This window comes from Opisthorchis viverrini (assembly GCF_000715545.1).
Source record: "Opisthorchis viverrini unplaced genomic scaffold opera_v5_281, whole genome shotgun sequence".
Lineage (NCBI taxonomy): Eukaryota > Metazoa > Platyhelminthes > Trematoda > Opisthorchiida > Opisthorchiidae > Opisthorchis > Opisthorchis viverrini.
In genome coordinates this window covers 13,657-29,056 of record NW_008751935.1, presented here as the reverse complement: position 1 = coordinate 29,056, position 15,400 = coordinate 13,657, and the positions used below count along the sequence as shown (strand labels likewise).

Genomic DNA, 15,400 nt, shown 5'->3' with positions numbered 1-15,400 from the left:
TGTCTGATTCTATACCGATGATTTAATGGTTAACAGCTATTTGTTGAAAAAGAAAATGGTTTTGAGTCCTCGCTTTAGCGGCTAACCATCGGGACGAATGAACAAACGCTCTCAAAAATTACCGCCCTTACTTCCAGTGTGCAATCTTCTAGAAAGGTTGATATTTCTCTAGTTTGCGTATGGTTTGTGTTTGCCTCAAGAGTGATTGTAATATAACATGTTCTTTTGATCCAGATACTTCAGCAATTAGCGAATTTCCAACGGTAGTAGCCCTGCCATACACAAAACTTTACATTCTTTAGATGAGGCGGGAAGGTATACCCAAGTGCCTTTTTATGTGTCTAAGCTGAAGCCAATAACACGTGATGATTCGAGCAGATTTCCGGAAAAGTTAAACAGTGAGCCGTCTATCACTCGATTAACCAGGAAAGCGCTCGGGTTGAGTAACCAAAGGGAGTATCCTAGGACGTCAATGATGAATTTCCTGGTTCTGGGGACATTTGCCTGAACAACAGAATTCAGGATGTTACCCAATCACGTTGGCAATAAATGTTGCACAAATCTGGATATAACCCGTTTCTATCGAAGGAGAACCCCATGTTTCTATGATTTTGGCAGTCCATAATGCCCCGGTAGAGAGCATCCGAAAGTCATGAGTTGTCCACCGTTTTCTCGTTGTTACGGCGTGCTTTAGAAACGGGCCAAATGGGAATGAACTCGTTTATCTGGCTCGTCAGTTTGCTCTCCTTTGTCCAATGACGGAACCTTTCAGTCATCATTAAGATCTGTGACCAGATATCCTATCTTCTGTCGGGCCTCAGATTCAAACATCTGTGATGTTGAGCTTTAATTTTCTTCCTTTATTACACATTTGCTCACAAACGTGGCAACAATAAGTTCGTGAGAGAAGTCACCGAGCATAGATTGGGAGGGACTGAGTAAACCAGCCGACTTGGGTCTGCTACCTTGGACCAACGTGAACAACCTAAGCGGATAATATCAATCTCAAAAATTAACACAAAGGTCCGCAAAAACAGGTGCTGGAGACACATTTTTTTACAACCCCTGGTCAATGATCAAACCTCAAGTAGCCCCAATATGGTTCACTAGCTTGATCGCATTAGTCGGCATCCGGTAAAATCAGGAACCGAAAAATTCAGCTAGCGCACATATTAACAGCTTCTGAAAACTAAACTACTAATAAATCTCGTTAATCAGTTTGAAGGACCAATTAGGAGAAAAGTGAATTTGAAACATGTAGAACCAGGAAGTAAGGGAACAAGGAGCTTTATGTAAGGCCGCTATCCAATTTCATACTTGTCTGGGCTCATCATTCAGACATAATCCTCGTGTATCCATCCAACCAGAGTTTAACGTACGTAGGCAATAACATATTGATAATGAATTGATCTTAATGAGCACCTAGACAACATGGTTGTCATTTGCAAATGACACATAGGGGGAAACTTATATGCATTCCGATTTAAACTTAGGAAAGCACCACTCACGTTCCACTTTGACTCCCATAAACTCATCCGTTTTGGACATTTGTGTTGCCTTCTTGAAATCTTCCTTTCCGTTCACGCCACAGCAGTGCAACTGAGGTTTGAGAGGAAAAACGACAGGTACTGGTTGTTCATACTACTTACACAGTTACTCAGTTAGAACGTGAACTTGTGCACGTTTATTTGCTTTTCAATGATTCGTTGGTCCGGAAATTCAAGTGGACCAGGGAACGAAAATAAGGATGAAGAACATTTTCCTGTACGTAGTTTTTGGCATTTAACGTGACATCATTGGTCAAGTCTGCTTGCATACTATGTTCTCAAACTTCCTACTTGATTAAGCATAGTCAACTATAGACTTAGATTCCAGTTAGAATATTACTTGTGAAACAGGGTGTTAGTTATCCAGACTTATCTGTTTTATTGTGGATGACATGCCAACTTTTCTACTAAGGCTTAAGCGCAAATGTTAATACTATTATACTTATAAGATATATATAAGATATATATATGTATGTATGTATATATGTATATATAAGGTATATATATATATATATAAGGTATATATATAATCAAACGGTGTCATGGCCCTTGCGCAGTATACCTTTGATGAAGTTCTATTCGTTTGGTTGGAAATACGTTAGTATTTCCCGTACTGACGCACCCATCATTATTGCAAAATAACGTCATAACTCTTATTTCTGAAACTCAACCGCAGATTTTTACTGCATACTCCCGGCTACGGTTAGCAAGCGATCAACGTTTGTAACTGATCCCAGAACATTCAAGTATTTATCAATTGCCAAAACACATACGAAGCGAGAGCAGGTTTCAAAAGTCATCAACAGCGATTGACTTTTCAGGGTCGCTGTACATGATCTCCTCTTAGGGCTCATCTATTCAGATGTGCCCGAGAGAAGCTTCATCACTTGACCGCCGTTAACAAAGCTCAACAATAGTGTAAGTGAAATTAGTTCTCCAACAAATACCTGGTAACTTCTGCTCGAATAATCAAAAGCTTTACAGGAAGGTATTGCCTATGACTTCCATCATAGTCGCCATTTGTCCAGTAAGGACACCATAAAATATCAATTATCCTTGGCTGCAGCTCAACTGGACGAATCTCACAAACGCTAAATCCTTCAGAAATGAAAGCACTGTCTGATGGCCGACAAGAATGGTGCTGCAGTCCCTGGCCCCAGGTTTTCCGCCAGAAAACTGGAAATATGATAAATCAAATCAGTTACTGAAGAAAATGTGTGGGATAGCGGAGTGGAGTGCTCAGCAGACGAACAAAGCCGGTTGAATTCTGTCCATATTAGTGGTCATAACTAACTCGTTGTCGCGAACGACTGGTTCACTCACTCACCATATAGTAATGACAGCTAAACACGTGACTCACTGAGCTCATCAGCATTGACAGGAATACACTCGTAGCATCACCACTCTCAATCGATTTATATTCTTTCACGTATCTTTCTAATACGCTTCTAACTGGCGACATAACCTGAAAAATGAAACATAAATGTGTGTGATAAATTGAGTTTGTGTATCAGATTGGAGCCCTTGAAAATAGTGACATATCTAAGTGGAAAACCCTCAAAAAAGAGTGCCTTCTGTTAGTCACAATTGAACTTAACCGTGAGATTCCATCGGAAGCAGCCTTCTGCAAGTATGGACGTTCGGATAAAAAATAAAACAGTGGAAATTGGCAACTACGATATGGTTTATCCGCAAAAATTAGTTTGTAGCAACCAGCATCCTTTTTGGGAAGTGCAGTTAATTTTATGTAAGAGTAACAAAAGCGATAAGTCCAAAACTCAGAAGCGGAATTCGGTTTATCTACCAGAATAATGAGCACTGCCTCAGGTACCCTGGTGAGATAAGATGGTATCTAACCAGATTGGTCACCAGAAAACTTCACTGGTTAATTAAATTTTGTCTGTCCTAATGATAACGGTTCTGTTTTTTTAAAAACAACGACATAAATATATGACAAATTTCGACTTCATTTTATTCTTGTCTAACATCTGGCTTTGTGAAAATACTTATGTTTTGGTGAACTGTCCTTATCCACACAATATGGTTCTACTGAGTCACTGTTACGATTTCTAATGATCTATCAAAAATGTTACCCGTCTGCGGGTTAATATAAATTAGTTCGTAAGTTTCCGAAAGGAGTAATACGTTCACCGCTCTTTGGAAGCAAACAAGTTAGCTGGCAGATGGAACTGACAAGCGTGTGAAGCCAAAATGCGTTTTTATTGTAGCATTCAAAATCTTGCAAAAATTTGCTCTTTCAGTTATGTCGATGCATGGCAAACAAGTTCGTGGCGGTTCACAAACAATCGATAAAATTTCAGCTTTCTGTGATTAAAACGGACTGACTTCTCTCAGGCAACTTCACTCACGCTATATAATGACTTTAGTAGTTTTGGTGTTTGCTGTAAGTGGCAATCTGTCCGAAGGTGAGGGGTCCATAATAACCGAACATTACATTATTTGGACGGATGTGTCCCGCGCAGGATACGTACCAAACGAAGGTATTCCCTGATTGGTCCGAATGTCCGCCAATCCGGGCCGAGCATCCTTGACTGGCGCTTCTCGCCCCTCACGGTGCTTCTAGCACGACCTTGTGGAACACTCTGTGACTACCCCGTTGTAATAATTTTACTTTGTCTCCATAAAGTGCTGCGTAGAGCTACCGTGCCTTTTGATATACCATAGTGGGTGGGGCAGGAAGCCAAGGGACCGATACAGAGTTGCACCATCAAGCAGCAAGATACACCAACTAGCGATGCAATAGTTGACAAACTTGTTTGGGTTACTGAAAGATTTCTGCATCACGACCATTATGAAAATTAAACCTAATGGCACTGGCTGGCATAATCTGTTGATCCAACCAGCGGAGGCATGACGAATGAGGTCTGATTTTCCGCTGCATACGTATGAAACACTGCACGTGACCTCGGTAGGAAAATCAATAAAATGTCCCTCTGGTAAACGGGAGGTCGGGGTTTTTTTTCCCTCCACACTTCCCGTTTCATTGGAATACTATGCATGGTTCACGCAACGGTTGACAACTTATGTATCTCACGAGCCAACCGATTGTTGACTTTTCCACAAATATAAGGATTCCTGCTAATGATAATGCAATATTCTGTCTTTTGGCCTTTCGTAAGGATTCTAGGCATATAAATAACAGAAAAAAACAATTCCGATAGGTTTTCTAGTAAGGATGTGTTCAAAAGTGATTCAAATGGAAAGGCTTGTCAGAACCAACATGTGCAAGTCCTTTTACGTTTTGTAAGGCATCAACTAATATAAAGGACCGATAGGCTGAACAAATATCTATTTGGAAGAGCAACCTTCAGTCCGTGGACAAATTTGCTTGGTGTTTTGCTACATAATCATAACTTACACGTTTAGATCGCAGATATCTATTTATCCAAAAATTATGGCAGTTACACCTGAAAAATTATTTGGGTACCACCAGCTTATCAGACACATTCTCAAGCCGCTCAATCTGCTCATTTGAACATTTGCATAACCAACACCATTACACGAACAGACGGTCATTGATGTTCTCTCGATCATCAGTGCGAGTCACATGATGACGTGAGTTATATCTGAATGTTTCCACCCTCTATGGTCCACGTTCAGGTAGTAGGAGTTCCACTTACTGCAACTCTTTATTGTTCACCAGATTTGACTAAGTGGCGGCCTAAATATCAGAAGGACAGTGCTTATTGCAATAAATAAACACGGTTATTTTTATCTAACGAGAAGAACATCTAGTTCGATTACATTTGGCAGCTTACAGATCTCATGGAAGGGAGTGGACGCAATTGTTACAATGGGATTCCGAGACACAGGTTCAGCCGTGCTAAGCTAGACGGCACTATATTTAAAAACACCATACTACACTTTACTATGCCACAAGCAAGGGCTATTTTAGCAGACAGAACTGTCTTATACACCATTCTATACCTGGCGTATTGCACCATGCCATAGACTGCGGTGCTGTACCGTGCCCTGAGGTATTATATTTTTGTTTAATAATCGTTCAGCTGCCACACCCTTTCGGTGTCTAACTGCCATGCCACTCGGAGGTTGCACGAGGGCTGGGATACTGTCAGGTTGCCCAAGCCTAGACAGGGTATATTTTTGTTTGATAGATAATAATCCCTTATACAGTCTCGTCCTACAGTATGCAAAGTTGTGTGATGTGATGTGGCCGTTGGCTTGTTCGTTGAGCTGGGCCGTTCGACTGTACAGTCTAGGCCAGCACCTACCGTGATTTACTGTACACACTAGAGTTTTATATGATTCCAAATTATCCCATTCTGTACCATCTTATTTTTTCACTTTAGTAAACCGCAGGATCTTCCATCACACATGCAACGTTTCGCTACACTTTTCCACAATATTATAGCATATCATAGTATTTGATATCCCATTATATTCCATATGTACCTCGATGAGATTGAATTGGGATCTTCCTGAATCATATCAGACCACACGAAAACTATTGTGCAGTAAAGAGTTTCACCTTGGCATAGTAATACACACTTTTTGTGAAGTGGCACAAAACAACACCCAAAAACGGTTCACTCTGTTCCATTTCCGGGTGCATCGTACAAATTTCCCAAAGGTATTGGCCAATAATTTTTTTGCTTACCAGAGTCGGATACGAAAAGTGGACGATGAGTAGCACGATGTGGAACAACACGATTACTGATAGTATGATGACGTACTAGAGGAGGGTAAAAAGTGGGGAAAAAAGAAAACTGGACAATACTTCCATCCAGAGAAAGGGTGCAAATGGAAAGCATAAGTTACTTTATTATGGTGATGAAAGTCGGTTTACGGGATAATTGAGATTCGATCACAACAGAATGTTGGCGAAAACGATATTTCAGAAGATAACTAGCCTAAATATTGATCATCATCAGAATCAAAAACAGTAACATCAGTGTTGACACTGATGCTGGCCTAGTGCTGACTCAGTGTTAACTTAAATAGTTGAGATACCTATACTTCCAACAGCTGAGTCAGAGAAGCTGGATACTGACAGCCAAGCACGGACGGGGTCACATGGACCCCATCCTGGAAGGCGTGCAACACCCAAACTCTGTTTGATCTTTTTCATGCCTTCCTGCCAACCCACACGTTCTCCACATCGCGGTTTACGCCATCCTAAAAGAGGCACGGAGAACAACACTCATCTCGGCAAACGGCGTTTCGGCCTGCGTAGCACATGACCGAGTCATCGTAGTCGGTGGTGCCGGATTTTTTTCGGACTGAAGTACCTGCAGCAAAACCGAATGCCGGTTTTCTAATTACTTCGTTCCCAACACGATGATGTCATCCACAACCACTCACGCTTCTGAGGAATCGGTGGTAAGAAAAGCCTGAAGACGCCTCACATCATCTGTCAGCAGAGGCCATGTCTCGCACCCATACAACAACACAACCAGGACTGTAGCCTGGTGCACACGACCCTTAAGATCTAGTGAGTTGCCTTTTTGACGCCACAAGTGACTCAAATTAGCAGACGTAATTCTATGTTTTGAGATTCTTGTATTAACTTCATCACACACACTTCCGCCAGAGCTAACACAACTACCAAGTTATGTAAAGTTTCTCACAATCTCCAGTGGTTCTCCTTGAATTTTAAGGGATAATTTCTGAGACTGCACATTCTGAAGCATGACTTTTCACCTTGAAAGTGCCAAGCGCATGCCAAAGGATGGTAGGTTGGTGGTTTGTTTATTCACTTCACTTTGGTCTTCAAAGATTAGGGCGAAGTCATATGCGTGCTCCAGATTGACAAGGCTCTCACCAGCAACAGTTCGAACACTGCGGGTTTGAAGACCGTCCAGAGTTCGCCTCATCAATGACGAAGGTGAACAAGAATGAAAAGATTAGGCCTCATTTTCTGACCCCACTGTTTGTAGGGAAACTTTTGAAGATCTCACCATACACTCTTAACCGCCCAGAAGTATGTGAATATAGGAATCGGATTATGTTTACGAACTTCTGGAGCATCCCCAGAGCAGCACTGATCGACCGACAGAATCAAACGCACCCACGAAATCAATGAATACCAAGATTGTGGGTCGTCTGTACATGTGGCCACCCTGCTCCAACACCTGACGGAGTGTGACGACGTGGCCAACGCAGCCTCTACCCGGTAGCAATACTGTTTGATTATCAGGAGTCAAGGCTTCATGTGCCACAGCAAGAGGACGAAGACTCGGTGACGCCAGACGCCTTGTCACAACAGGCGTCAAACTAAAACCTCTGTGGTTAGTACATTCACTGTGAGTTCCTTTTTTTGGAACTGAGCACTACTACGACTGATATAATCAACTTCTTTTACCGAAAGAAATCGATATTATTTTATTTCACTCCATTTAATGCGAAAGGTTTGACGCTGCCGTGGAAGTTGTTGTGTGAAGACCTTATACACCACCGTTTCCAACCATTGGGTTGTTCTTAAAGGGGGTCCCCATTCGGATAAAAACGGACGTATTCACTATGAAAGCTTTGTTACCGTACAACCATGATTCAGCTGAAAAACTAATTATGAAGAAAAGAATACGGGTGGACGGGGAGTGGACTTGGTGCTAGCTCCATACAATCCTTTTTTAGGTGCATTCAGCAACGCTATTCAGGTGACCATTAAGAGAATTCGTGCTGCGTTCCAACGCCATGAACTGATCACCCTCAAATCGTCTCTATTCGATAAACGACTGAGCAAAGGGAGCATCATTAAGTAGATAGTCACCTTGAATACAAGTGCATATGCTGACCAGCATAATATGTGGTGTGTAAAGAGCCGATCTACCGAGGTGGAGTGAACTTTTTCCAAAAACTGTCTAGTGTGCATCAGCACTACTGATCCAATTTATCCATCAAACACGCGCAACTCTTCGTCAGTGCTGGAAGTCAAGCATCTCTGTTTGAAGTGAAACCTATAAATAACATTCAGATGTTCCTAACGGAACTGCTCAAAAGCAGATAAGTGTGGGCGATTAGAAAAACACCAACAGAAACAAGGAAATGAAGTAGTACTCACGATCTTTAGACATAATTTGTTGTTGCACGTAGCTCCGACGCAGCCGAATATGGCGATTCCAAGAACTATCAGACCCAGGAAGAACACCAACAAGCCGATTGGTCCTAAAGGATTTGATGAGTAGATAGAAAGTCAAAAAGTTCGGAATTGTGCTGCCTCCGTGGGTAAATCACCAACGATATAATGTATTTTGCGTTACAATGTGGTTGGTATATGACTAACCAAAGGATTGCGTAACATCCGTATTTCGAAAGCAAGTTCAGGCGGTGAAATGATGATATTGAGTAACTGAGCAGTTTTCCCCCTGTGTGAGTTCGTGGAATTATCTGTCTGGTTGGGCCGGCCAACTTGATGTTGTGGAATGTGGGTGGTGCCACACAGATATTCAGCTAACTGCTTCGCTGCTAGGAAACCGGCGGATCCCGGTGCGTAAATAAAAATTAAGGTCTCATTCACTGTATTCCAGAGAAATTTGAACCGCCAATGACAATCTGATTGTTTTCGTATTTTCTCCTGCGTAGAGCCCTTGAATGTGTTTCAAGCTAAAGATTTTCAAACTACTATCAATAGGTAAGTAGCACGTTGCAAAAGCAACGTCAAATTATGTCAAATTGATACCAATAGGTAAAAATCTGCCCGTTAGGCACAGTTTAGTTCTGGAATGCAGCTTGAGGTTTTTATTCGTACACTAATGACTATCAAGCACGTGTGGGGTTTTCAAACATCAGCAACCGCAAAACTACGTCCTGGAAGTTTAAAGACTAAAGGATCCTTATGGCGTATTTCGATTCTCCTGAAAAGCCTCTGGTGGTCTCACAGGTAGGACCGGAATAAATGTTCCCGTTTGCGGTTCTTATTGAATGACATAAAGAATCAAAACCCCTGTGTATTGTCCCCGTTCTGGATACAGTGGATACCGTTGTGAACAAATATCTTGATTGTTGGTAGTGTGGAGAGTTTGTCTTATTTGTGGAGGTTTCCTCCTGTAAGTGAAGTCAAAGTGTTTGAAGAGCCGAGAAACAGTGTACAGCTGTTTTCTCCTTATTGGGAATCATCAGCGGTGCACATCTCACGAAATTTCAGAGTGTCTCGAACCCGTGACCTCCCGGCCAGTAGTTTGAACACTTAAATGTTCAGCGACTGATGGGCAGTGTGGTTAACATGCAACGCTATATCCTGTCTAAGTGTGAGTTCAGGAATCCCCGAAGTTTTGTTAGATGTGCCTTTCTGAGGTTTCCCCATAAGGATAGATAAGCTGTACACTGCTTCTCGGCTTCCCAGCGAAGGTTGACCTAACTTACAGGACGAAATCTCCACAAACATCTTTATGATAATAAATTAGCTGAGACTTGTCCTGACGGACAGCACAGAAGCAGAAACAAGCATTCAAAGTTGATTTGTCGGCTAAACTGCGATGATTAGAAATCATAATTTTCCTGAAGTCAAATACATCAAAAAGAAAATGATCAGCTGACGAAGGTCAAGAGAGTTAAATGTTACTCGGACTAATAAAGATAAATTAGGTGATGGCATCATTGCAGTTGTCTGAAATATATCCGTGATCGAATGAAGGTGATGTCACGTTCTAGTACATAAAACGGACAGAATTGATCGAAAAGCTGCATAAAAACTATAGTCGGCAATGAAATGTTAATGCCGATATTACTAGTGTGCGTTCGGCAAGCCACTTGAAAACAACGAGTGAAATATCGCATACGGGAGATTAAGTTGTGTTCCAGGTGAGTGTCTCGCAAGACCAAATTTTTTGGCCACGTGAAACTCAGTGTTTTCGTAATGCGTTCTCATGCACAAAGTTTAAGCTGCGGTTGTAAGGGTTTAAGTCGGGCATCTTGACTTGTAAGTCACACTTTAGTTAAAACGTCGACCGTGTGTTCAGTGTCGAGAACATTGGATACAGCAGACCTATTTGCACTGTGTCACGTATGCATTCGCCACGAGAACGTTAGGTGTTCAGGCATGCGTGTTGAAAGCTTCCTCGTTGTTCAATCAATGTAGCTTAAAAAACCCGAAATTTTATCAACTGAAGTGATATGATAAGAAAGGTTGCTTTTTAGACTATGCTTGATGATGAAACGTCAGACAAAAGCGATTTTTCGGCGTGAGTGAGTCGAGGGTGTCTCAAAGTGGATCACTACAAGACAGAACCCAGGATTTACAAAGCGTTAACCTCCTGAAGGGGACATGTGAACGAAATCATGGACGAATTTCCCTCAATGAACTGGGATTATGGGGCATAAATTTGTTCAGTGAAAGGCATGTGGCCAAGTGCAACCAAATTTTGCTTGCTTCAATCATCAAACGGTGTGATCTCTCTCCGCTATTTCCATATGGTTTATATAACGACGAGCTGTGTCATTGGTATGAGACTCACAAGGTTTAAAATCCTTTCAATAGATATTAGCACCGCGTAAGTTGGCCCAATTTCGAAATAACTCTCTTGGAGGGGATGCTTTTGACCGTGACCCGTAGGCAGACTGGCTCATATCATCCAGCAGAGCAAGAGGAATGAGGAAAACCGTAAATTTTATAATGTTCAGGTTGTCACGCACGACGCCGAGCGCATATATTTCTTAGAGTCGGAAAATAGCTGGACTAGTTTATCATTAAGTAAGAAAAACTCAACTGAACACCACTACAAGATAGCTAGCCAGAACTGAAAACACCGTTCTTTGTTAACATTGTGCTCTAAAATTTGTTGAAAACAAAGCGTCGGAAGATATAAGCAAGCAAATCAAAATCTGTGATTGAAAAAAACCAACCAAACGGGTGTTTCAACTCACGTGCGATGGGTCCAAACTGCCGGATCGCTAGTTGAACGATGTGCGCTTTTTCCTGTCCAATAGCCTGCATATATATTTGGGCAGTTCCGTCAAAGATTTTCACGATGAGATGAGTTCCCCATGCGACTATCACCCCGACAACAATCAGGATCAGGCCGAATATCTAGCATCAGGTAACCGCAGAGATATCATGAAGCGTTTTCATTGCGAAGTGCTTCAGAATAAATCACGACTTATCAAAGTATCTCAAGTTTGTATGACTATATAAAGTCAGTAGCATCTGGAGTCTCTTATTTGGGGAACGAACATCCTCTTAGGTTGCTTTCTAGTTTGATTAAAGGATTTCTCTAGCACGTTGGTCGAACCAACCATGAAAACGGGAATTTTAATTCTTAGATTCACCAGCAACCAAAGGGGGAATAAACACTTGAATAAGTTTGCTTTTGCATAAAATAAGGTCATTTGCACGGTAACGCTTGTCCTGTAATCTGGATTCCAGAATGGAGACACTGTGCACAGTCGAGTGATAATCATCATCATCATCATTATCACCGACAGCATGACATCAGTGTTAAACACGGATGCTTCACTGCCGTACAACCATGACTTATTTGAAAGCCTTATTGTGAAAAAATGATAAAGGTGGATGTGGGAGGGACTTAGTGCCAGCTTAACATAGACATTCCGAGGTGCCTATACCTCCAGACATTCAGTCAGGCAATCTGGACAGAAACTGACAACAAGAACGCCACTGACCTCGGTTGGCAGTCATAACTTTTAATGTCTCCAAACAGGCACAGTGAGGATCAAGCGGTCCCCATCCTGGAAGGCGAGTAGCACCGACAGCACCCAAGCGTTTCGTGATCTCCTTCATACTCCTCTTCCAAGTCAAGGGTTGACTGCCTATCTGTTTACGCCATTCTGGGTTGGGTATGGAAAACAGCACTCTCTTCGACAAACGATGGTTTGGCATATGCAGTACATGTCCCAACCAACGCAGCTTCTGGTGCTGGACACTTTCTTCAATGGTCGTACCCGTTGCATAACCAAAACCTCGCTTTCTAATTGTCTCGTTGCAGATACGCCGACATCCACCCACACGAGCTATGGTTCGGAGACAACGATTTTCAAACACTTGAAGACTTTTCATTTTCGCTACTCAAACAGGCCAATTCTCACAGCCATACAGGAAAACAGCCCGCACTATAGCTTGATGTGCATATCCCTTGAGATTCAGAGACACACCAATTCGAAATATGGAAGGACCATTGATGAAAAGAGTACAAAAAGAGTACACAAACACTGTTTTAATTTTCTAAAGCTAAGCAAAGGCGTTCATTTCATCCGAAACACATAGGTATTTTGTATGCGTTACGAGCAAGCCGAAGCGCGTTCTACACAGTTTTCACCAATTGTTTTGTTTCTTATTTGCTTGAACTTTAGTGCACATTGGACGGTTATGTGTTGAATAAACTGACTAGCGCCTTGGATGCAGGATGAAAAAACACCCAGAAGCATGAGAAACAAGCAAAGTTTCATCACCTAACCCCAACCGAAATAAATAAACGCAACACAGGTGAAAATGACATTATACCCGAAGTAAACGTCACCATACGGAAGAATTAAGTATCTGTTTTCGGTAACATCTGACCTGATAATTAATACGTCATAAGTTACTAAAAGAGTAGTCAGCATCGGTGAAGTATCGTCATAGGTATCGTTTTTCAAAAAAAGTTTGGTGACAATCGGTAGATTTATTGCTGGGCAACGTTTCGCTTTTGACTTGTGTCGTCAGGCCAAGTGACTAGGTTCCGAGGTTGGTCAAGATTTCAGGCGGAAGGAGAACCTATCAGCTAAATCAACACACCCAAAGTCCCTGTACGCCAGTATTGTCTCATCGATGCTTCGTCGAGTTAGAGCAGTGTGCACAGAAGAGATCGACAGAACGGCAGCCCAAATCGAGATTGCCAACAGACTTCAAGAAAGAGGATACCAGTGAGTCTGATTAGGCGTCAACTAAGAAAGATATTGGTTCCGGTACCTAGACCCAGTATGGAATGGATTGGTACAGCAGTCATTCCATATAAAGTAGGAACATCGGAGATTATTCGAATATTGCTGAACTTAGCCAGCATTCGAGTAGCTGCCCAGAAGGGAAAAACGATACGCTCAGTTTTGGTGCAATTGAAAGATCCCCTGCCGGTTGAAAGGACTAGGGACTGTGTGTACAAAATTAACTCCAACTATTGCGCTAGGAAAAACTGTCAGGGAATTGCACAACAGAATCGGTGAGCATAAAAGAAGGATTACCAAACCAACAAGGAATGCAGAAGAATACCAAACGCTGGTCAAAGACTCAGCGATGGCGGTACATACCTTAGACACAGGACATGGAATAGATCTGGAGAATGTGGAAGTCTTAAGACGGGGACTGCGATTCACACCACAGCGGCTGATAGCCGAGGCGGTGGAAATTACTAAGCATCACAGCGTGAATAGAATCGATGGTGTGGAGCTAGCGAGCGTATAGAAAGCTGTTTTAGATAAGCCGAGTTGACACGTGACGGTGTGGTTGTCAATCCACTTAGGATCATTAGAAAAAACCGGGGGGTAGGGGTGGAAACCCCAACCGACCAAAGGTCACAGCATCCCTCCTACACAACTTTCTTAGCACTAGCTCACCCACACAGACTAACAGAAGGTTCAAACGAAGTTCAAGAGGAACCATCAAATGAACCGAACCAGAAGAACTAGACCCTAGGCTGGACCCAAACACATGTAGGTTTCCCCACCGACCCAACTCTTGTTCAACCACTCTAACACACTAAAATCCCTCGGCCGACACCCAACAGAGATTTAGCTTGACTTATCTGATTGGTTCTCCTTCCGCCTTAAATCTCGATCAACCTCGGAACCTAGTCACTTGGCCTGACGAAGCTTTTGTGTCAAAAGCGAAACGTTCCCCAGCAATAAATCCACCGATTGTCACCAATTTTTTTGAAAAAACGATGACTACCCAATCGGTTCCAAGTATTTTTTAAGTGATCGTCATAGGTAATTGAAAAAAACATTACTCATGGGAATTCTCTTTCCTAAATGGGACCTTCCAGGAAGACATTCAAAATGGTCTTGTGTTTTTAATAGCGTAACAAAGAAAACGAAAGTGGTTTGCGGTTCCGTGGATGGTTTTGTAGGAATAGGGGGCGAGATGGACCAAGTGGTTAGAGCGCGAATTTACTGACCGGAAGTTTCGTGGTTCGAACCCGACCTCCGCCACTCGACTTCCCTGTCTATGCTTGGGCAACCTGGCAGTATCCCAGCCCTCGTGCTTCCTTCGGGTGGCATGGCAGCTAGGCACCGGAAGGGTGCTACAGCTGAACGCTTTTTTTGTAGATATATCCTAGGTGGTTTTAAATTCACGAACAAAAATGCTGATTTAAGCGCAAGGCAGTGTTTTATTGAAAGCATGTTTGTGGACATTCTAAATTAAAGATTCCTGTATGGATTCGCTGTCTGTTCCGAACTGTTTGCAGGTCATATCAGATACACCTATATTAATGGACCTTGAACAACTGATCTAATGGGGACTGCTGAAGCAAAAGTTTCAAGAATGCAGGAAATTTCATTGTTGCTGGGACCACGATACATACTTTGGGTGACACCGCCTTGTTCCTAAGCAATAAGTCACAAAGTAAGTGCTTGCTGTCTAGCCCGATTTTTGTAATGAATATGATGTTTTTGACAATCAAATGAACCGTTCTGCTTGCCGAATTCAATGACAAACATCCCATCCGTTGTGATCTAAACGAACAATAATCGTCCAGCTTCAACATTTTCCCCTGCTCTACCACTCGGCTCAGGCCGCGTTTGCCAACTTGAGACACCTATGGCTTCAGAATGAATCATCCCTGAATCTGAATGGACGTGTGTATCAAGCTACATTACGGGCTGTTTTGTTGTATGGCTGTGAGGCTTGGCCTATTCGAGCAGCAGACCTGAGACGTCTTCAG

General features: G+C 42.4%; 1 protein-coding gene across 1 annotated transcript in view; it reads right to left on the bottom strand.

Annotated features, from left to right (window-relative positions):
* Positions 1–15,400, bottom strand: part of T265_14845 (hypothetical protein) — a gene marked incomplete at both ends in the record, with an annotated part of 21,927 nt that overhangs the window by 957 nt on the left and 5,570 nt on the right. Inside the window, 5 exons of the mRNA XM_009175522.1 lie at positions 1,509–1,599; positions 2,908–3,012; positions 6,187–6,261; positions 8,590–8,693; positions 11,391–11,553. Coding sequence (XP_009173786.1) covers positions 1,509–1,599; positions 2,908–3,012; positions 6,187–6,261; positions 8,590–8,693; positions 11,391–11,553 — 538 coding nt within the window. The remainder of the gene's footprint in view (positions 1–1,508; positions 1,600–2,907; positions 3,013–6,186; positions 6,262–8,589; positions 8,694–11,390; positions 11,554–15,400) is intronic.